Raw genomic sequence first — 23,038 nt, forward strand, 5'->3', positions numbered from 1 at the left:
ACTTTATGGCCAAAATCTATGTGGATCGTGACACAGTAATCAACACTTTAATGCTAAATCACTTCTAAAATAAGTTGAGCCAGATTTTAATCAAGTCACACAACAACTGCCATTTAGTAAAATAAAAACAAGTCAAATTTATTCTTTGTATAAAACAAGAGAAGCAAACTAGGCAGACAAGAACTTGGCTATGTACCTAGAATAAAACCAAAAAAGGAGAAGACTCCTAGTGCCTCACCTTGAAGGCAATACTGAGAGATCAAGAAGTAATTCTTCTTTTTATTAACTGGTAGTTAATATAATGAAACCAATTCAGTACCATTTCAGCCTGCTTCATTCACCATTTACCAGGTGTGCGTTGACTGCAATCACTCTTTTGACAACACAAAAATAGTAACTTCATCAAATCTCAAAGTTCTAGCATATAAAAGATAAGCATTACAATGTCAGCAAGATTCTTCAGTTGTAGAACAAAATGAACATTTTGGAAAACCAATTCCATTCACATCTACTAAAACTGCTTTAAAAAAATAAATAATTAAGTACAAACCCCACTGTCATACACTACTGTATTACAAATGGATGAAGCAACACCTCCATGTTCAGGCACAGCTCGGCTGATCCCTTATAAAACCATGTGTCATCACCAGATATTTTATTTAGGACACTTATTAATTATTTAGGCTAGGGGTGTTATAATTTTGGCTTTGCTTACGGTTGAAAAATGTTACATCAAAAACGGTGAAATGAGGTTCCTCCAGCAAAGAGAGCAACAGAACACTTCAAATGCAGTGGTCATCTGCATTTAAAATAATTTTAGTTTTACTGAACCAACCAATTGAGACATTTGATACAAATGGAAGGGAAATGGCCAAACATTACCCACAGATGGTCTGTAAAGTCACAGACAGCAACGGCAGAAAAAGCAGTCCCACATTCACAGAAATCAGCTCTGCTTTTGGGGGTCCATGTGCCCCATGGGGCACTCTTTCCACGAGCTGTGCTGACACAGGGTGTTGCTGGTTTGAAATGCAGCCCTGGCACTGTCACACCCACCCTCCCCACTGCCAGCTTTGTCCCACACCCCGGGAAGGTGGCTCCTCAAACCCCCAGGAGAGACAAAGCCAGTGCGCAGATTCCTCAAATACTGGCTCTTCAACTTCCTCTGCAAGTTCATGTGCTGCTCCTTGTTTTTCCTGCTCCCTCCTCCCATCCCAGAGTTTTTCACTGCTCCTCAGCTCTACGTCCTGCGGCGTTTGGCGGCGCTGGGGCTCGAGGGGTTGCTGTTGGCATTTAGAACCTTCTCGGTGACCCTGTTGCGCTTCCTCTTATCAGACCCTTCCTTGGATCCAGGATCTGATGAAGTTTTCTCTTTCTCTTTGCTGCTTGGCTTTTCTGTTGTTTTTCCTAAACTTCCAGAGGGTGCAAAAACTGAAACAGGACCAAAGTAATGATTCCAGATCAGAGTCATACACATAGGCAAACAAGAGTGATATCAAACTTCTTTATATTCCATAAAACTTCTCAAAACAATCGACTCTCAGCATATTTGTCCATCATTTAAGTCTTAAGGAAAAATCTCTGAGAAAGGCACATCTTGCTTTTATTATTTGCTTTAAAGACAGGCATATATTTTGACAGGCTAAAAATCAAACTCATTAAGTGGAATTAAACAGTGCTTAGTATTAAAATAATTAAAAGGAACACTTACAGAAACATAGGACCGATCTATGGAATTTATAGTCAGCAGCAGTCATTACATTTGGTACCATAGATAATTTTAAAACTGAACACCCAAAAATTTAATATATTTTAAAATACATTTTAGAACTTTTATTACAGTCTTTAAACACCACTTATTCAGTGATATAAATATGATGAAATTATATAGTCAGCAGTTGGCTTGGTCTATTAAGATAAATAGCAGGATCTCTACTGTTCACATTTGACTTGTTCTACAGCAAAGTGTTAGGAAAACAAGCCTTTTATTTAAAAGCAGCAAGATAATGAGAATAAAATAAAATAAGCACTCTGCCCCCCCCTTCCCATTTCAGCACGCAATTTTACAATCCCTTTTGATTTACAGGCCCTATTTCCCCCATGGCTACAAAGTTCCCAACACAGAGCATTCAAGTTCAAAAAAATCAGACCCAGCTTTCTTCCAGAGATCCTCAGATTCCTTCAGAATCCCAGGGGTTTGTCAAGTACATATTAAAGCCAAAAATCTCCAAAGCTATACAACTTTGTACAGATGAATTAGGAGCAAAGAAGAAATCTTTTTAATAAGCAGCTGCTTACTCTGTGCATTCTTAAATTAGTCAAGTTCTTAGCACGAGCACAGGCTAAGTCTGAGTACAAATCACAAAGTACACTGCATTTGGATTTACAATTTAACATTAATTTCTCAATTACAGTTGGTTTTTAATCTCGTATTACACAGTAGAGAGTTACAAAATTACCTTCTTCAGGACCTGCATGTGTTTCCATCTCTTCTTTTAAAATTTCCTCTTTCACTTCTTCTTCCATCATTACTTTTCCTACAGAAAGCATCATTGGCAATGGTTAGATGGTTTTAAAGAACCACATGGATTTTTTATGGATTAGTAGCCTCTGCGCATTTGCATGTTTGCAAATATTCCATGCAACATTCAGCAGTAATTCAATGCCAATAAATTATTATTAACATGAGAAAGTGAAATGCTGAACAGGCAAAACATATTGCAATGTCTTATTTATACTAAGATTTCACACTGAATTTTTAGTGTAAAATAATTCTAGTAATTGAGAAGCATTCCACTGAAGTTTAAAATATCCCAAGGGGTCCTTCGGCAGGTGCTTGAATTTTCTAGTTCCTACTTTGGATAACACACATCAGCTAAATTTCAAATTCCAGCTCTCACTGCTCAACCTGAGATTTCTGTCAAACTCCTGCACATTTCTATTAGATTTGACAATACATGCTTTCTGGGGGGAGTTTTGTTAAAGATTCTGAGATGAGATTAATTAAAGCAACCAACAATCAGAGACTGCAATCACATCTCACCTTCTCTGACTTCTTGAATCATTTCATCAGGAAGAGCAAAATTCTTCTCTATATTAGGGAATGGAAGAATCTCAGATTCATGCTTAGAAAGAAAAGAAAAGAAGGATCTCTGTGAGTGACTTGTAAAGACTTTAATTTGAATTTTGACATGCAATCTCAAGTTCCATTTTACATGCAATTAGGAGCTAAATAATTTTTAACAAGACACCTCAGATGTTAGAGAATCAGGAGGCTTCTGCTATCAAACTGATTACTGAGGTCAGGATATCTGAGATCACAACTCATGATCATTTGAGATCATTTTTGGAACCCAAACATAGCAAATTCTTATGTAAACAATGGTGACTTTCTCATTTGACACATATATGTATATAAACATTTTCTGGATCAGTCATTAGGCAACTTTAACAAAGTCAGAACACAGTATCAAAAAAAAAAAAAAAAAAAAAACAAAAAACAAAACCAAAAAACACTCAAGGTTTTATGGTCTCCTACCTACATTAATTTTATTCAGGGAAAACCCCATCAACTCACTGGAATGACACCTAATTCTCAGTACCATGAAAAGTACAACACGCCCAGTGATTTTGGCCTGGCAAAACTCCATGAAACCATGTGGCAGCATCAAGCCTTTATACTCACAAGAGCCTGCATATCATACATGGTGCTGAGGTGGTCCCAGATCACTTTGGATGAGATCTGCCGTCCGATATTCTGGCTGAATTTATCCCGGATACAAATCATGTGGAAATGGCGATTCACACCTGGGGGAAGAACCCAGTCCAATTAACACTGCCAACAGTTTTATTTATGATACTTAGAGATACAAATAAATTTATTTACTTATGAATTTAAAAAGTCATGTTCTTACAGGGAATCCATACATTACAGGAGAGACAGCTGGCAGCTGGGCAGGCTGATCTTTCACCCTACGCTGCAAGTGCTATTCTATAGAGAGCTGAGGGTGCCCCTGTGGGTAATTCTAACACAGCCAGAGCTTTTAGAGGGGCTGTGTGAGAAACATCCCGAGGGATGTATAGGGAGTGCTGTGTCCAGTTCTGGGCTCCTGAGTACAAGAGAGACAGAGAGCTCCAGGTGTGGGTCCATTGAGGGCAACAGAGGAGGAACTGGAGCATCCCTCTGACAATGAAAAGCGGAGGGAGCTGGGCCTGTCCAGCCTCCAGACGAGATATCTAAGAGGGGACCTCAACAATGTTTATGAATGTCTAAAGGGCAATAGGACATAAAGCAATGGGCAAATACTGATGCACAGGAAGCTCCACCTGAACATGAGGAAGAACTTATTTACTGCGAGCACTGGAGCACACTGCCCAGAGAGGTGTGGAGCCTCCCTCACTGGAGATATTCCAGAACGGCCGGGACACAATCCCGCGCCATGTGCTCTGCAGTGACCCTCCCTCAGCCGGGACCCGCTCCGTGATGCTGTGGAGGGCAGGGCAGCCGCTCACACCGCGGCTCAGGGCCCCGGCCGGGCCCGCGCTCCCTCCCACAGGCCCCGCCGCGGCCCCGCGGGCCCGGCCCGGCTGCAGGAGCCGCTGGAGCCGCCCGGGATCCCCCGCCCGGCCCCGCTCCCAGGCCCGGCCCTGCCGCTCCCGGAGGCCGCGGCCCGCGCTCACCTACGGGCTTGTGGCCCAGCATGGCGTGGAACAGGCACACCTCCACCTCCGGGCTCCACACCACCGCCGCCTCCTCCGCCGGCGCGCCGGGCTCCGGGCCGGCCGCCGCCGCCGCCGCGGCTGCAACAGCGGCAGCGACCGCCGCGGCCGCCCCGGGCCCGGCCGCGGGCAGCGGCGGCTTCTCCACGGCGGCGGCCGAGCCGCCCTCCGCCTCGCTCATCCCCGCCGCGCCGCGCCCGCAGCGGCTCCTGCCGGCCGGGAGCCGGGCACGGCCGCGCCGGGGCCGGGCCTGGGGCGGGGGAGCCTCGGCGGGGCCCCGCAGGTTCGGGGGGGCTCCTCCGGACGGGGCCGCCCGCGCTCGCAGCGCCGGAGGCGGGGGCTGAGCGCCGGCAGCCGGCCCTGAGGGACGGGCGAGGCCGCGGCACGGCCCGGGGGGAGGCTCGGGGACTTCTGGGAACGGCGATGTGGAGCGCTGGGAAGAGCTTGGGGAGCCTCTGCGGGAAGGCTTGCGGGCCTCTGGAAGAGCCTCACGGGGCTCGGGAAGAGCCCTACGCACCGCGGTCCTGTTCAGGGTCTCTCCGGCCACTCGCGGAGGCAGCAGAGCGCTGCCGTGCCATGGGCTCCGCAGGGCTCTTCTCTGCATTTTAGGACCCCTGGCACTGGGCTGGCGGCACTGGGGGTCAGCCCTGCTGCCCAGGAAGCCTCCGCCGCCCCAGTGCTTACTGTTGTGAATTAAAAAGTTACTAGATTTTTAAGGTTGCAAAGTTAAAAAAGTTGAACCAATTGCTGTTAAATTGAAGGTTACTGCATGTTGCAGCCACCTATTGTTGAGTTCCTCTTCAATTACCTGTTAATGGTCGGTAATTAGCCATTGTCCCCCTTGATGCTTGCCAGGGGTGATACCAGACCCCGCAGGCAGCAGGGGCGGAGTGACCTCAGAGCCAGTATGCAGATGAGAATGCATTTCACCAGATTTTGTAACGTTCCAGGAAAAAAAACCCTAAAAACAACGAGCCAACATGGAATTAAGAGACCTAATGACGTCTAAAGATGAGGAACTTAATCCAGTATCTGCTAAGATCCTTCTCACCCTAACATAAAAGGTCTTAACTAGAAAGAGGACCTGAAACGTTAGACCAAAAAAGCAGAATTTTCTACTCTCCCGTGAGGACGGAATCCCCAGCTCTGCCTGCAGACCAGCGGACACAGCTGCATCATCCTCCTCCTCCGAGCCACTCCTGGGAGCACTGGAGGCGTGGGTGCGACCCGTCGATTTCTCCCTACCTGAGCTGATTTTTTTTAATAAAGGCCTTTAAAAAGGAGAAAGATCTCCTGCCCCATTTATTTCAGTTACCCTCTTGGTTTGTGAAGTCTTGGCCAGCTCAGCATTTACCCTCATGGCCTGTCCTTGTCTGGCCCAAGGAGCTGCCACGGTGGAAGGATGTCCAAGCACTGCAACCCCCCTGACCACTTCTCCTTGTTAAAACAGGATAGTTTTATGTAAAATCGATCGGTTTTGATCAATATTGATAATTTATATCAGATACCAACCTGGCACTGATGCTTAAAAAATAACTGCTTGGCTTGGTTACAAAATGCCAACCCTATCAGCTTTGCCCATCATTTAAGATGTAAAAAAAAAAAAAAAAAAAAAAAAAAGTTTGGGAAGAAAGGGAGCGTATTACTCCCTCGGAGATAAGGGGTTTTTGCCTTGTTAGGTATAATTAGACACACAGGCATGAAATAGGAGTGCTGTTGCTTAGGTGATAGGGCTTTCCAATTGCTCACTCCTCACTTGAAGATTTAATCCATTTAGTGACATTAAAAGTATTTCAACAGTAAATAACGATCACATCATGTGCAAGGAATGAGTGTTCTGAGTGAATAATAAAGCAGTGGGGGCAAACACTCACAAGCAGAGACATTATTTTAATGCAAATTATCCAAATAATAAAAAGCAGGAAGGGAAAGATGCAATTTTCTGAAATTGAACTTTCTGTACCTGTTCGTACACAAAGAGCTGGCTCGTACCATTGTTTTGGGCTTGATGTAATTAATACCTCAAGCAGGTAATCTAACATTAAATAAACATTTGAAATAAGTTAAACCCAGAACCTCACGTGTGAAGCCTTGGGAAGTGTGGTTGTGTGAATCCTGGGTGTGGATGCCTGGGTAAGATTCCTCTTTTTCCAGTGAGTTTCAGTCTGACCTCTTGGAATGGAAAGGATTCTGTGACTCCAGTCTGGCTTAGATGATGTTGAAGTTCTCCAGAACAGTTTTCTCTGAGAGCTCCAGAGTGACCAGAGATCTTGCTGGAACGACTTCTCTGCATCAAGACTAGAGGAATCCCAGAAATATTCCTTCTGCCTGCTGTCACTGCTGTACCTGTGTCCTGCCTGTGCTGGACCTGCCTTCACACAGCCCAGGCTGCGCACTGACTTCCTCGTTTTGAGCCAAAATTACCTATCCACAGGACTTTGCCAATCTCAAACACAGGTCCTCATGTTTTTGCAGTTAAACCCAGCCCTAAATCTCAGCCCGGATTAATCTTTCAGTGTTTATTTGATCTGTGCTGCTGCCTGGTCTTCAGCTGCTGCTGAGAGAAAGGCTTGTGATTTCCTGTGATGGCTGCACAGCGGGAGGAAATGAGCTCCTGAACAACTAAATCCCTGTTTTCATACATGTTTCTAGACATTAAAAAATGAGGGGAGAAAGAAGAGCAAATAAATTTCAGAGTACAAAAATTGTTCCCCGGTAGAACAGTTTTCAAAGTTTTGCAGGAATTACTTATTTTTAAGCCTGTGTGAGTTGCTGAGTTTCAGCACTCTCATCTGTCACATTATGCTCCTACTTAAAGACATCAAGAGGGAATAACTGTGTCAACTCAGACAGCAATTTTTATGTCACTAAGTTCTGATGGCTAAAAAAAGTAACATGTGAAACAGAATATGAAAAAAACTATGTCTACCTCTGAAAATACAACAGCATCTGAAAACAATTCAATTCAGTACAATAATATTAAGGCAACAGGAGCAGTGTGTGCATAAACTGACTGCTATTTTGTTTCAATCACAAATAATTACATTTCTGTGAGTCTAAATTCCCTTGTCATGTTCAATGCCTCTAGGAAACATATGGGAGCCTATAATAATGCCATGTACAGCCTCCACCTGGATCTTGACCAGAGTTTAATTTTTCCCTCATTAAATTTGACTGGTTTGGTTTTGTTTTTTCAGTCACCGAACAGATTTTTCAGAAATAATTACATTTTCTCTCGTTCAACTTTAAATTCTACTTTTGGGTTTAAGCAGATATGGGCTGTGTAAGATGTGCATGATTTTATTCCTTCCTTTTTCTTCCTATTCTTTAGGCTGCTTTCAGCCTTAAAAACCTGTCTGGTTGCTCAGCACCTAAGGGTGCTGAGCCCTTGGCTGGATCAGTGTTTCCCCCACCAGAAGATGATCAGTAATTTCCTAAGACTTTGCAACAACTGAGAAATCCGCCTGGCATTTGGCATTCTCCCTAGAAGCGTTGGATTTCTGGGATAAGCAATATGGCTACAACTATTTCTGTCATTATTTTAGAACACCATGTGCTAGTGCCCTTAACAAAGCAAAAATTTCATTCCAAATCCTGTAATTTTTTGGTGTGCCTCATGAACATTTGTAAAAGAGTATCATCTGCCTAATTTTGCATTAAACCCAGTCTCTTGACCTTTGCTGGGGAGGTCTAGAACTTCTTAAATATAGAATCTAACAGGATTTTTCTTACACAGGTAAGAAGTACATGCAGAAGTACATTTTCCTGGAGCTTCTTCATGCACCAAATTACTCTCAGCTCCATAAATCCTCCTACAAAATAAGTAACCTTGCTACCTTGGCATATTCCAGTATTTGTGAATAAAATACCCTTTGTGATTTAGGAGGACCTCCTGAAGAGAACAGTTCTGATGTGATTTGCAAGCTTTAGCTGTACTTTCAAAATCCATTTTTTTTCCAGTGTGAAATCTGTGGGAAGTTTTCCTTTAACAGAACTACCCAGGGAATTGTCCAAAACTTGGAGCTTGTTTATTTTGCATATCTTTTAATAAATTAGTGAAGATACTTTGATATGAGGATGGTTTTCTCCCTGCTAGAAGATAAAGCTGTTTGTTGTTAGAGTCTTATCACAAAGCCCTTTAGAGCAGCATTGCCTCTTCCAGTTAATTACCTTTTCCCTTTGCTTAAAGGTGTGTTTGATTATATTAAACAAGGACATTGAATGGAAAATTCACTCTCAAGATCTGCCCTGCACAGCTTCTTACAGGTGCAAAATAGGGAATTTAAATAAAAATAAGGGTGAAGCAGCAAGGCTGAGGGCAGCAGCTGTCAGACAGGGGATCCACTCTGCTCAGACATATGTTCTCAAACTGAATTTTTCCCTTGCGATCATTTGTGCTCGTTCTCCCAGAGGAGGGAGGCTTCATATTAGGTGGGCATCAGATGGCAAACGTTGGAAAAGTAGATAAAAACAGTGCAAATAATTATCTCTGAGCGTGCACAGAGGCGTTTGTTACTGCTGCTGTTGTGCTTTAAAATATCCCAGCACAGAGGGGATTGGAGAAGGAAAAGCCATTTACTATTTTTTCAGTTTAATAAATCCATCATAGCCCAGGCTTAGAGAGAGCAGAAAGATAACCAGTGGATTTATAACAAACAACCTCAAGGTGAGCACAAGGATCAATTCCTGAATCCTTGGCCAGCCCAAGCCAGCATCAGAGTATGTTTTACTGAAGGTGGTTTTTACTGATGGTGCCTAAATATCAGCCAAACTAAAGTCTCATTAACCCAGCTGGTCAGGACAGCTCCAGAAGGAATTCCCCTCCTTGACAGTTTCAGCATTGATTAGGATTGCTCAGCTCATCCCTTTCTTCTCGGGGGCATTAAAAAACATTCTTTTTCAAACCATAACTACTAGTTTGTAAAATAACAAAGAGGCAGCATGAGCAGAAAGGATCTTCAGGAGGGAAGCAGGGAAGAAGAAACCCTGCCTAGCTGGCATCAGAACGACAGCCACACTCAGCTGCCGCTGTGGCAGAGGGTGGCAGCAGATTTTCATGGAGCACGTGTGCTCCTTCAAACACACACAGAACCACTCAGGGGTCTGGGAGATCCTCTTAGGGCCCCTTTTTTTGGCATTTCGTTTTTGGTAAGGGTATTCACAAGCATCTTTCAGCAGCATCATCCCTTAGGCTGCAATGTGTGGGTGATGCCTGAAGTTGTTTCCTGGGATGGATCCGAAGCAGGGGTAAAACTGCAGCCACAGCCAGGCAGGCAATGCTGGAAACAGCACAGAAAGCTGTGGAAGGAAAAAAGTCCACTTGAAATTTGGCTTGCAGTGATGATAAATCAGTTGAAGCAGCCAGGTCTAAACCATGTAACTTGTCAAGGAATGTCTGAATTTGTAGAAATAGGTCTCTAGAGTCAGTGCGTAACTGAAACAAGAGTTCATAGAGTTCTACTCACTGGACATCTTTTCCTCAATGGTCATGGAAATAAGTCCTGTCCCATCTCCTGTTTTGTTTTATAAACACTTCTGGTTTCATTCTAAATTTTCATTTGATTTAGAGAAGCAAAACAGAGCTGTGTAATTCTGTCTTTCATCAAGGTGCAAAGTGTATAATTACTCACAGTAGGGAATGCTTGATAAACCAGTACATCTCATCCTGGAGCTTTATCTGTTGAGCCAAATTCCTCACTGGCCATCACCTGGAGAAGAAATTGGATTCTCAGAAATCATCAGTATATTTGCAGTGGTTCCATTGGCAGGAGATGTTCTTAACCTGGGTCACTTTGCCTTTAACCAGGCAGATGCAGCCCTGGATCAGGGGCAGCTTTGCCTGGTGTTGCCTAAAGTCTGAGTTTTATCCTTCACATTTTCAATGACTCCACCACCATCTTTAATAGCACTAAACCCCCAGACTGACTGAAAAAAATGTAGTTTTATACCTAAGTGTGAATCAAAGGGGAAAAATTCCATTGAAGTCAGTGAAGGTAGAATTCCCTATAGAATGTATTCTGTTTATTTGGTTGTTTAAGAGATACCTGTAAGAGGAGGCAGGGGGTAATTGGTTATTATTTTTCAGGCCCGGGACTCTTAATTTTTTTTTTCTGTAATTTACAGCACATATTGCAAAGCCAGTTATTCATTCTAAAACAACACAGACAAAAAAAAAAAAGAAAGAAAAAATAAATTAAGCCAAAATAACTGTATCAGTAATTTAAAGTATTTGGGTTAGATCTGAAGTGTTTCCATCTTCATAGCCAAAAAAATGTCAGTTTTTACTATGTGCCTGCTTAGGGTGTCTCAGGAGCAAAAAAAAACTCCTCAAGTAAATAAACAGGTTTAAAGAAAGGCTGTAGACAACACTGTCATGACTGACATCACTATATAAAAAATATGCTAAAAAATCTATATATATATATCAATCTGTTCCTGTAAAAAGGCACAGATAGAGCTAACAATATCACCAAGGTAGAATGTGCAATTGTTTTTGGTATGGATTGATACACTTGGCTACTTCCTGGTTTCTGATTCAGCAGCAGAACTTTATTTCAGTGCATTGCAGCTTGTGTGGCAAAACTCAGGGATTTTTTAAACTGTTGTGAGGAGCTATAATTTGATGTAAAATCCAATGATGCCAATGAGGGATTGCTTAAGAAGTTTGGTAAATTATGTATGATATCTTCATCAGAGACTTAATTGCATAAACCTGCCCACTGGATCAGCAGTTCTGTACTGCATCCAGAATTCTAATCACCACTTTCTGCAGTTTCCTACTCAGAGCAGCACCTCATTCCACTCTGGAGCTGCAGGAATTTATAGTGGATTAGGAGGCTGACTTGGCCAGGGTGCTCTGCTGCTTCACTAAGATCAAGGTCTGCCTTTAAATTACTGATCCTGCTTTATCCCTCGTTTATTTTGCTCTACCCCAAAGCTGATGTTTGAAGTTTAGAGCATTCACTCCAAACTCCAACTTGAGATTCCTATGGGAATGCAGCCTTTGCACAGATATCATAATTCCCACCTGAGCACATATATTCAAGTGTTCTGAGGACAGCTGTGATTCATAGTCCTCTTTTTTTTTTTTTTTTTTTTTCCCTGGAATGGAAGTAATTGAAAACTTGCACTTTTAAGTAGAATTTATCTCTTTGCATTTTGGGCATTCTGAGCTTAATGGATAGAAGTCTCAGCACTTCCCATTTCTTCAACTGCATCAATTGCTTTGAGTAAGGATCTCATTTTCACCTGCCTCCTGTAGACCTGATGGACCTAAATTCAGTGAAAATTACATAAAATTGAAGAGAGCAAATGTAAGTGGTGGCATGGCAGCACTATTACTGTCATCTACTTTGCATAATCATGTTAGGGACAGGGCCTGGGAGCACATTCCTCAGCTTTTCCCAGCAAGCTGTGGCTGGGAGCTTTTTGCAAAGAGGCAGAGCTTCCCCTCCTATTCAAGATTTCTCAATTGCCTAAGCCATTCATGCTGGTTTTATGCTCCTTGAGACAGTATCAGAGGTAAAGCTTTAAATGTAAGGCATTTTCTGAAAGGTGTGAAGAGCCCACTTTCTTTCATAAAAGATAATTTCACCATTTATCCATGCGAGACACTTGGAAAGAAAATACCTGTTGGATTTTATCGTGTCTGTTGGGGGTTATACTTCTAAAAACTCACAAAATCTCTCTTCACAGACTAGAACAGGGAGGTGAGGGCTGAGGCTGATCATGCACACAGGGCTTTGGATCCCACCCACACACCCTGGTGCTCCTGACTCATCCTCCAGCCGCTGCAGGAGAAATCAAGGATCTCTCACTCTTCTCCCATTCTTAAATGAGATCTGAGTTACTCACACTTTTACATTCAAAAGGAAATGCTGATTGCATTCAAAAGGAAATGCTGATACAGAAGGGGCCAATGTCTGTGGGGTCTTTCTCCTGCCTTCCCAAGACTTCTGATCAGCCCTTGGGAATGGGGGCAGAGAAGTAGCATTTGCCATAGATTTGCTCTTTGAGAGATAATTAGAACATCCAAGCAATATCAGAGTTCTCGCGTTCCCCAACCTTTTCATGCCTGTTCTTTAGGACACTGGAGATGCTGCTGCATGGCCAGAAGATATTAACGAGGACAAAAATCCTCTTTTTTTTTTTTAAATCTTTGTTCACAATTTTTTCCTTTTGCTAAGGAGTCTGGATCTGTCTGGATGGGGCAGAGGCAAAGCTGACCCTTCATTCACACAAAATCAGCACATTTGTTAACTGCTATCCTCATTGGGGGATTTTTTTGTTAACTCTGATGGCTCTGTGCACTTTGTATTATAGGGACTGAATATATGTGAACGAAAATTCAATGTCCAATTTATATTTGCCAAACTTAGTTTACCTCAGAGCTAGCTCCAAGTCTTTCAGAACACAGCTCTTTTTCAAGCTTTCTTGGCTGTTATGAGATACCAAAACCTTAAAAATAAGAATTTCTTTTTGCAGTAACTTCAGAGAGACTAAATTAGGCCCAAGGTTCACTCGCAGACCTGAAATAGGAGTTATTCAATCACATATATCTGACTTTCAAAAGCTTTTCTTTTTGAATCCCCCATTAGAAGCAGATGAAAGTTTGTTTGGAATCCAGGTACATCTTGCCATATAATAGAGTTCAATAGACTTTAAGAAAATAATAAGTAAAAATCTCTTTTGCCTTAGCAGTAGGAAATTTGGGGCTCAGGTGAACTATAATCTATCCTATTAACATTGCACACCAGAATTCTGAATTGCTCCTGCAATGATAATAAAAATATACAAGGTTTAAAGGATGGCTGTATCCCCAGTGTTTCATTTCCCTTCCCTGGAAGCTATTACCTTAAGTGCTCTCTACTTTTGGTGCTGTTAAATATAATCACCTCAGTTTTTCATTTGAATGACTAAGTCTCCACTAGAAAATATTTACAGCTGGGGTAAGTTTAGAACTTGCATCTACCAATGTTTTGTTTGATGCTGTTAAAGGAAGGGTTCTGTGACCTTACAAGAACCACCTGACCTTGGTCAGGGGGCAAAATGCTCCAGCTGTGTTGAGGGGAAAAACCTTCCACCAAATCTGCTTTAACAAAGTTGAGTTTCTCAAAAATTCCCTTCTTTAATGGCCTGTCTCACGATGTCTTTTTTCCCTGATATCTGGGTCTGCTCTTCTCCCTTTTACTTCTTAATCTGAAGACCAAATGCTCAATAGCCCTGGTGGAAAAAAGGCCTAAAATAAGAGGTGAAAAAAATAATGTTTGTGGCAAATTTTTTGTGCTGGGCTGTTCACTGCCTCTGTTAAATGATGCCCTTCAAACTGGTCTCATCATTTTAGTGTTCCTTTGTTTTGTTTTTCACTTTTGTATGGGAAGGATTTTCATCAGTGAAAGCAATAGAAACCCAGATGTAGAGTTAGCCCTGGGCCTGCTGTGACTGCTGTCCTTGTACATGTGCCAAATATTCATCTCCAGAGCTGATTTTTTGTTGTATTCTCATTTTAGAAGCTCTTGTCCTGCTCAGGACAACATTTCATTGCTGTTGCCTTTCTGAGTGTCCAGCTGGGATAATCTGTGGTGGCTTTCACCCCTGGGCACAACAAGGAAAGGGGCACTTTCTCCCCATTTTGTGTTTGGCACTTTTCCCCCATTTTGTGTGTGGCACTTTCTCCCCATTTTGTGTCTAGCAGTTCCTAAAGTTGTTTTAAGGAGCTTGACTGTTACATCCATTAATTTAATTTAATTTCTCTCCATTGCAAGGGAGTCTGGTTGGTTTCTGAATATCAAAGTTGGGAATATTTCCACCCTTAGAAAACAGCTGGACGTATCAGGTGTGTAGCTGTTTGTGTACACATCTGCAGAAGTGTAATTAATCTTCAAGGGATTTAGGGAGAGCTGATGAATTTTCCACTATATCCACAGTCTGATCTGGAAGAGGAATCCAAAACCACAATATGCTGCATTCACTTTGAATTCTTTTCGTTATTCTTCTTGGATCAACTTAGCAGAGTTGTTATGAAAAACAATCTTATCTCATTTCCCACTGTACCTTTTATTGCTGCAGTTCATATCTGCATATTACCTTATCTCTGATCCCTGATGGGATTGTTGCTAATTTATTCAAATTCAGAACATTTGCTATCTGCTCTCACTATGATCAAGGTGGGCTCATGCAAAACTGTGCTCTTCTAATCAGTTTTATTAGACAGGATTGCTGATTAAATGCCTTTATACTTGTCTTCCAGGCCAATTTCTGAAATGAATTTTGACAACGGCTGTTTGAGGCTCCTGTTTCTAATACAGGTAATAATCAGGTTCATAATAGGAAGCTCTTTGACAAACGTATTGCTAGAAAATGAAGATCACAAACTTGCTGGAACAGTGAATACCCCGTTTGTGCTGCTCCCTTTACTCTTCAGTTATGAGCAAACAGTACTTTAAATAATTTAAACATGATGAAGTTTTATTTCACTGGGCTGAATCCACTGAGTTCAGTCACTGGAGCTACTCCTAATTCTTCAATATGTCTTAATAAAAGAAACTTCATTGTCACCAAACCCTGCATTTTAATTTTCAGTTTGAAACAACAATTGCCAATTACATTGTAAAAAAAGACCAATCATGGAAGATAATGGAATTGTAAAACTTTGTGACCTTTTATAACAAGAGGGCAGCTGAGGAAAAGCTTTACATTTTGACTGTTAACTGCATTGTGAGTCTCATTTTTTTCTCAATTTTCTGTTCAATTGAGTCTTCTGCCAAGAGATACTATATTAAAATAGTTTTTTCTCTTTATCTAGTTAATGAGAAGTTATAATTAAGATGAGTGGGATCCAGCAGCAGATCTCAATCTGATGTTATTGGGTGGCCGCAGCTGTATTTCTCCTGCTTTATAATTCTTTTTGGTGTTAGCAACTGGAAACCTGAATGTTCTTCAGAATCATCATTAGTTCTTTGTGCCTTTGCATTCAGCTTCAGAATAAAAACTCTTTGTAATGCTCTGGGCTTGATGCAGTGGTTCAAGAGACTCCAGAGCTCACAGGACTCACAAATTCGGGTCATGCCAGGGGAGGGGGGCAGCCAAAGATGAATGCAGGATAATTACTTGGCCTCGTGGTGCACTCTGACAGTTCCTTCCTTTCAAATTCAATGTAACTTTACAAGTAATTAAACATAGCTCTGGCTTCCTAAGGCAAAATGGTTTTAGGAGTGGTCAAGCATCTCGTGGAGCCCTGCTGATGACACTGGTGTCCCGCCTGTGATGTTATTGCAGGTGGCAGAGCAGAGCAGTAACAATTTCAGGCCTGAAGGTTTTAGTTCTCCAATCTTTTCTCAGTTACCACTCCCCACCCTGGGTTAACTCCCCACCACGGGCTGTTAATCCAGACTCAGATTTCTCTTAATGTCAGAAAAGGTCTGATGTTAATCCTCATGCTTTAAATCTGCCTCTGGGAAAAACCCTTTTCTTGAACTTCACATAAAGCAGAAGTGCATTTTTATCAGAAAAGAAGAAATTTTGTTGAAGGTTTAGCAGCAGCAATGGCACTTTTGTAGATGTTTTTTTTTTTTTTTTACTTTTTCAGTTTAAGTAGCAGAGGTGAATTTGTCGAACATCCCTGTGCTATGTGCAGTGTTATGTCTTGAAACTGCAGGAGAGGTACTGCTGTCAACATTTCTGGTACATGCTGTGCTTCCCCACTCTCATGAAAACAAATTTTCTGGTTTTCTGGGTTTTTCTTCTCACCATGCCACCCCAAACATCTGACTCCCAATGTATAAATTTTCCTATAAAGTTAATCCCACACATCCTTAAATGCAAGTCTGTCAGAATTCTTTGTCTCAATGCTTTTGTGTTTCTCTGGGGGGCACAGCAAGATGAGAAGTGGCCAAGTCCAGCTGGAGGTGGGCTCCTGCCTGGTTTCTGCAGGAGGAGAACAGACTGTTCAGAGAATCATTTAGCAGCTGTTTATTAGAGGCATAGCCATGTGATTTTGGGGGTAGTGAAACTTGGCAAGAACTTAAATTTCAAAAGAAAAAACAAACCAAGCAAAGAAAAGCAAAAAAACTGCCAATCACTGATCTCCTTCTGCTTTACAGCGAGTTTAATCTTGTGTTTCATTCCAAATTCACATGGACATTCCAATTGTTGTGTGCAGCACCTGAATAAGAATCTAATCACACTGATAATTAATTTGCAAAGAAACTTTTTGAAAAATGCTGTTAAGTGCAACAAGTTTTGGAAATGTAATAGAGAAGCTCACCGGGTGCCCATTTTTTTAAGTCTGAAGGGCTCTAATCTAATCTGACAAATTGAATCTGGGATGAAGCTGCTGCACTGAATTTCAAGGCCCTCAGCAATGAGGAAAGTGATAAACTTTGGTTTCCTTTGACCACTGAGGTAGGATACATTTACAGAATGGAATTAAACAGACTGAAAAGTCCAATGCTTTTGCAGGAACTGGGAAATTGGGTATTAGGACACATCCACGTGTAGCTGCAGTCTGCTCCCCCTACAGCAAGGATCATTCACCACATCTGCTCCTGACACAGGAGACAGGCCTTGAATTCCTTCCTTGAATTCTTTTGGATTCAGCATTCACTCTGTCAGCTCTCCTAAAGCTTTCCTCATTACTTTTTGTCCCTGTGTCCTTCTAACCATGCTCAGCTACTCCACAGACTGGGGGTCTGGGATTCTCCTCTGGATTACCAGAGCCTTTTCCCCACCTTTGTACCATAACCCTGGAAATTTCTTTAGAAAACAAGATTTCTGTTCAGTAAATCCCTTTTAACCAAGCAACAGTACATTAAGAAGAAACTACAATATCTAAAATAAAAAATAAAGCTGACATGAAAGCTGAGGTTTCACCCCAAAGTGCAAGAAAGGCAAAGAATTAACTGAAGTTTATATTCCCTCTCAGTTTGTATGTGGGAAGTGTTCAGATACTGTGCTGATGAGGGGTGATATAAAGTGGTTGCATAATATCAGAGTTTAAAGAAAAGGGTGTGGAAAGCCAGTGTGAAGATGTGTGAATTCTGAGGAAAATTTGAGTTACAATTAATCTGGATAATGCTGCAGAAGGATTTTCACTGAAGTCCAGTCACCAGGGGTTGAGACTCCCAGAAAAAAATTTCTTGTTCATCAGGAAACACCTTTGAGCATGATTTTAAATACTGTGAGCATCCACACAGTCAATTTTTGCGAGGCTGATCCCTTAGGAGGAAGAGAATTAGAAAAATGCTTTAATTTCCTTTGCTGTTCAGCTGCAGTAGTTCATCAGGATGGACAGATGAACATTTCTGTTTTCCTGGGCAGACAAGCATTTGCCTTTGTCCTTTCTGTTGCTTGGAGAACTGCTGAACATATTTTTAAGTAGAAAGTTGTGTAAAACAAGAACTGAGGTGTATCTGCCTGAGAAGAAGCTGCTGCAACAGATCTGAAGCTGCCATTCAATGGAAAATTCAGAAACCAATTTTTTTTTTTTTGCCAAAGGAGTGAAATAGCTCCTGGAAAATCTGCCTCGCAGTCACGGAAAACACAAACATTTCTATTAGACAGGCTGGAAGGATAGGAAAGGGCAGGTGATAAGGGAGGGGGGGTCTCCTAGATTTGGGTATTGCCAGAGGCCAGCTCAGGGTGGTGCCACCACAACCAACACAGCTGCCCGTGGTGTGTGCTGTGAAATCCACGGGATCCCGTCATCCTTGGCAAAAGCTGCAGCTGCATCCTCTGTGCCACAGCCATCCCAGCTTCTGGGGCTTTAGACTGTGTCCCTCCACTTCCCCTTCTCTGCAGGAGAGAGAAAAGATGCTGCTTCTGCCTTTGTTGCTCACTGTGCCAAGATCCTGGAGTGTCTGGAGTGCTGAAAACGCTTTAACAGCGCCGAGCGGAGCCGGCTGCTCCGCGTTCTGCCAGCGTGCTGACAGCTCACTTCTGGAAACTTTAATTCTACAGAGGCAGCGATTTGCCTGCAATTTCTGATTTTTAGTTCTTTTATTCAGCCTTAAGAGGGGATTCACGGTACAAAGTGGGCAGAGCAGCACTGCAGGCAGAGGCTCCCAGGCCCCCTCTCCATTGAATGTGACGCACTTGGCTGCAGCACTCACTCTGTCTTGGAAGCTGCATCTCCCTGTTCCAGCAGAACATTTCAATCTGAGTTTGTAAAAAAGCACATCTGATGCATACACTGCCCTTAAAAGTGGGAAGAGCCTGTAAAATGTCGGGATTGGCCAAAGCCATGACTTGGAACTCAATTGTGGGTTTGTGCTTGAGGCTGGGAGAGAGTGGCTGCTCCTGAACCACGATTTCAGCAATGGGCTGAGGTCAATCCTGGCTTCCCAACTCCTTTCTCAGGGTCTGCATCCTCTTTTCTGTGCTTCAGACTACTGTAAACTATGAATTTTGTGGTTTTACATTCCTGAGAAGACAAAAGATTCTCCTTTAGCACAGTGTCTGATCCTTGGGCTTGTGAGACCTCTTATTGTGTGTGATAAATTTGATCAATGTGATCTTCCTTCCACCTGCTGCATTGCTGTTTCTGCTGTCTCTGCTCTAGTGCCACTGATATTTGGAGCAGATTTTCAAGAGAGAGAGGAAAATTCCCTCTTCCCCATATATTTTTCATCCTTTTGCTTTCCCCAGCCCCACAAAATCCCCTGATGTTTCTGCCTTCTCTTTCGCCATTAACAACAATGTTTTGTGACAAGAGCTATAGTTGCAGTCAGCATGGAAAATTTGCTGTTATTTTAAATAACCATCTGCTCTCCCCACAGTCTGCTACCTCACCCTTAATTTCTTTATTTTTTGAATGTTTATTTTGATTAGCTTTGTCACATGGTGCTATAAGGAAATCTTGCTTCACTTCACACGCTGCTGCCATGTTGATACAGAAAACTGGCTTACAACCAAAAAGATGCTATTTTTTTCCATTCTCTCTCCTTTTTTTTTTTTCACCAGAAAAAGTTTTATGTAACAAAGTGTTGTGTAAGGAGGAGAACAGCAGGGAGTACATCAGAACTGATGGATTTTATTTCATCTTTGTCACAAATCCACTGTGGAACACTGGGCAAAGTCAGTACAATCCTAATTTTCTTATTTGGATCAATGTGAGAGCTACTGAAATCTCTGCAGTAGATCCATAGTCACACATGTGTAACAAGGATCAAACTCTAACCCAGAGCAAAAATAGAATCTTGGAAGAACCTTCTAAACCAGGGAGGAGCTGATGCACTAAAATAGGTCACCTTTGTTTATTTACATTAAAATTGTTGGCACACAGATCTTGAATTTCAGAGTAATATTTAAATGTGGGTGTTTGATATCTGTGCTGTAAATGCTGTTTCTCCATTAGATGTGCACTGACCACAGTGCACAAGGTTGTGGTAACTAAACAGCCACAATTCTGGGTGGGAAATCTGCACATGTGGTGGAAATGGCCCAAACCACAAGAAATCTCTCTTTGAGGAGCAAAAAATCATGAAGAAATTAATACTCATTCTGCAAGTGCAAATTTAGCTGGTGTGGTTGAATGAAGAAATGTAATTTGGCTTCCTGTGAGAAACATTTTCAGAGGAAATTTGGGTCTCCCTGAGTCCTTTGTATATATTACAGCTCCTGCAGATCCACGGGGAGCAGAGGGAAGTGTGGGAGCACTGTGGGTGCTGCTGTTCACTTATATTCTGCTTTTCCAAAGGACTTTCCTCAGTGTTGGCTTTGGGTGTACAATCCAACCCTGCTGGCCCTGGAGGTGAGACTGGAATCAAGGCACAATTACCTTAACGAGCCTTCTGGAGTATGTGAGTGCACAGTGCACAGCCTGGGTTTATTTATTCCCATGTATCAGTGTAAACTGAGTAATTCTACCAGAAAAAATGAGCAGAGAATGAGGTCCTGTGGTTCTGTCAGAGATTTCAGGAGTTCACTTAAGGTGTAACTGTTATGTTACAAAACACAAGGGATTCCTCCAAAAGCTTAAAAAAGACATTTGTGACTGTTGTAACAGCACACAGGGCTTCCAGGGGTGTGTGTGAAGAGCAGCTCTTCTGCAATCAGAGCAGATCAGCTTCTCCCTGAATTAATGCTGTAAAGATCTCATTGGGTTTTTAGATACATTTTTATACATTTATCTTGCTTTTTCTGGGGTTAGGCTAACTCATATTACAGTTTCTGCAAACTCAACCAGCAGGGGTAGTTACCAAATCTGTTCTGTTTGTGCCCAGAATTGCTATCAATGAAACCAGGAGTGGGAGTATCCTCCTCAGGATGGATTTTCCTTTATCCTTCCCTTTGTCCTAATCCCCATGCAATAGTGGCTTCTGCCAGTATTTCTTCTATTTGCCCACTCTGCTAGGTTCTTCTGGAAATAAAACCTCAGACCAATAAACAAACTTAGCCAACAACAAACTTGAAAAAAACCACCAAAACAAAGGAATCTACCAAACAAAACCCCAAGCAAACAAAAAGCCACAAACAGCAATAAGAAAAAAACCAAACAAGCAAGCTGACAAAGAACAAACAAAACCCCACAAAACCCCCTAACAAACAAGCCAGAAAACCCATCCAAAACAGAAAAAAAAAACAAACCAGAAAAAAAAAGCCCAATAAACCAGAGTTGCTGCAGTGATGTGTTAATGCTTACTAATACTGGCCCGCAGAAAACAAAATCTTCATTACTGGTGACAGCTAAATAAGCAATATTTATCTTATCTACAGAGTGCAGTCATGGATTCACACAAGAAATGCCCTTTTCCACAGCACAGCTCTTTCTCTGGGCTGCTGCTAACTGCACTTCAGCCCTTTTGGGATTTCCCTGAGTTTATCTGGTGAATTAACACCATGAAGGACTGCAAAGTGCATTATTTCCTACAGCACAGGACACCCACTGCTGCTGCTGCTGGTACTCAGAGAAAAGCAGTGATGGATGAGCACAGGAGGCTCCCCTGTCCCAGCCAAGGCAAAACCACATAAATCTTGTTAATGCAGAGCCACAGACAGCTGAAAACACTGGTCCAGAGGATGGATGGAGATGTCCTGGGGAAAGCTTCCTGAGCTCATTTCAGAATGCTCTATTCTGATTACTGCTAACCTGGGGCAAGGGCAGGCAACTCTCAAACAATCAGCTAGAAAGAAACTTTCAAAAATCTGAAGTGACTTTATTTTTTAAAGGGGATCAGTAGCAAAAAAAAAGTGTTTATTAACTTAAAAACCAAAAAAGTCATAAGTATGAAATCTGTTTTGCCCCAGCTACACTTAAATGATCTTTTGCCTTATCCTGTCACATGGATCTTTGTTCACCTTTGTTCCAGGTGCATTTCTTCTTTGTGTGGCCATACTGCTACTAGGCAGAAAATCCCATAAGACAAGTCCCATAAGAATGCTTTTGTATCAGTCCTTTGTAGATGTGTCTTACAGAAAATAGACTCTGTCCTGAGTGCCTCTAGTCTATTACTGAAGGAAAAAGGGTGGATAAAGCCAGGTGTTCCAGTGAGCCCCAGCTGCCCTGCTGGACTGGAGAGCCTTAGGTGTCCTACAAAAATAAAAAGAAAGGCTGACTTTGAGCGGGTCACAGATATTTTACATCTTTCAGCTTTTAACTCATTTTCCACAGGAATCCTTGTGTGAACAAACTCTGAGTTGGTGATAGAAATGATCAGTTTTTGTTTAATTTAATTTAATTTATTTTATTTAATATGATAGGGAGAGTTCCTGAAGGAATTAGTGTCTGACAAACCCCTTGGCAGAAGGCAGCCTGGCAAGGGGATGGGTTTGTTAATGCTCTCCACAGAATCCCAGAATGGTTTGGCTTGGAAGAGGCTTTAAAGCTCATCTTGTTCCAACTTTCCTTTTCTCCTCCAGGGTCTGCCACAGGACCCTCCAGCCTGGGAATGTCCCTCCAGCCACAATCCACAGCCCTGGTTTCAAACTTCTCCCAGGACTGGCATTTTTGACTTGGGATGGCTGGGCAGAATGACACCACCAACCTCTCCCTTCACTCCTGGGGAGCCAAGGGGGAGGCTGTTGAATGGTGTGAATTAACCCCTTCATGCCCCCACATCTCCTGCTCCAGAGAGCCCAGGAGCCATCAGTCACAGCAAGGCACGGGAGAGCAGCCCTGGCAACTCCCCCAGACAGTGCACAGGGCTCCAAAAGCAAACTGCAGAGTTTGGGGCAAGGCTGTTTAGTTCAGTGCTGTCCTGAGATGGCACCAGGAACCAGGACCCATCTCCACAACAGGAACATGCTAAGGACAGCCTCCAGAACCTGAGAGAGTTTCGTTTGCTGCAGGAGAACTGGCAAGACCTGGAAGGTGAGTGCTGGG

The 23,038-nt window shown here is 42.4% G+C and overlaps 1 protein-coding gene and 1 long non-coding RNA gene across 2 annotated transcripts; one reads left to right on the forward strand and one right to left on the reverse strand.

The window, feature by feature from the left end:
- Positions 1 to 58: 58 nt before the first annotated feature.
- Positions 59 to 5,338, reverse strand: MRGBP (MRG domain binding protein). Its single transcript, XM_064391514.1, has 5 exons — positions 4,681 to 5,338; positions 3,686 to 3,807; positions 3,044 to 3,125; positions 2,460 to 2,537; positions 59 to 1,431 (listed from the first exon to the last, which is right to left on the reverse strand). The coding sequence occupies exons 1-5, from the start codon at positions 5,321 to 5,323 to the stop codon at positions 1,241 to 1,243; spliced, it is 1,116 nt and encodes a 371-aa protein (XP_064247584.1). The 5' UTR covers positions 5,324 to 5,338; the 3' UTR covers positions 59 to 1,240.
- An 8,411-nt stretch (positions 5,339 to 13,749) lies between these two features.
- Positions 13,750 to 20,178, forward strand: LOC135282107 (uncharacterized). The gene is made up of 6 exons (XR_010348434.1): positions 13,750 to 13,820; positions 14,100 to 14,177; positions 14,484 to 14,554; positions 14,969 to 15,026; positions 15,301 to 15,435; positions 16,307 to 20,178. It is a non-coding gene; the product is annotated as an uncharacterized LOC135282107 (long non-coding RNA).
- Positions 20,179 to 23,038: the final 2,860 nt, after the last annotated feature.

This window comes from Passer domesticus, chromosome 16, assembly GCF_036417665.1.
Source record: "Passer domesticus isolate bPasDom1 chromosome 16, bPasDom1.hap1, whole genome shotgun sequence".
In the NCBI taxonomy this organism is placed as follows: Eukaryota; Metazoa; Chordata; class Aves; order Passeriformes; family Passeridae; genus Passer; species Passer domesticus.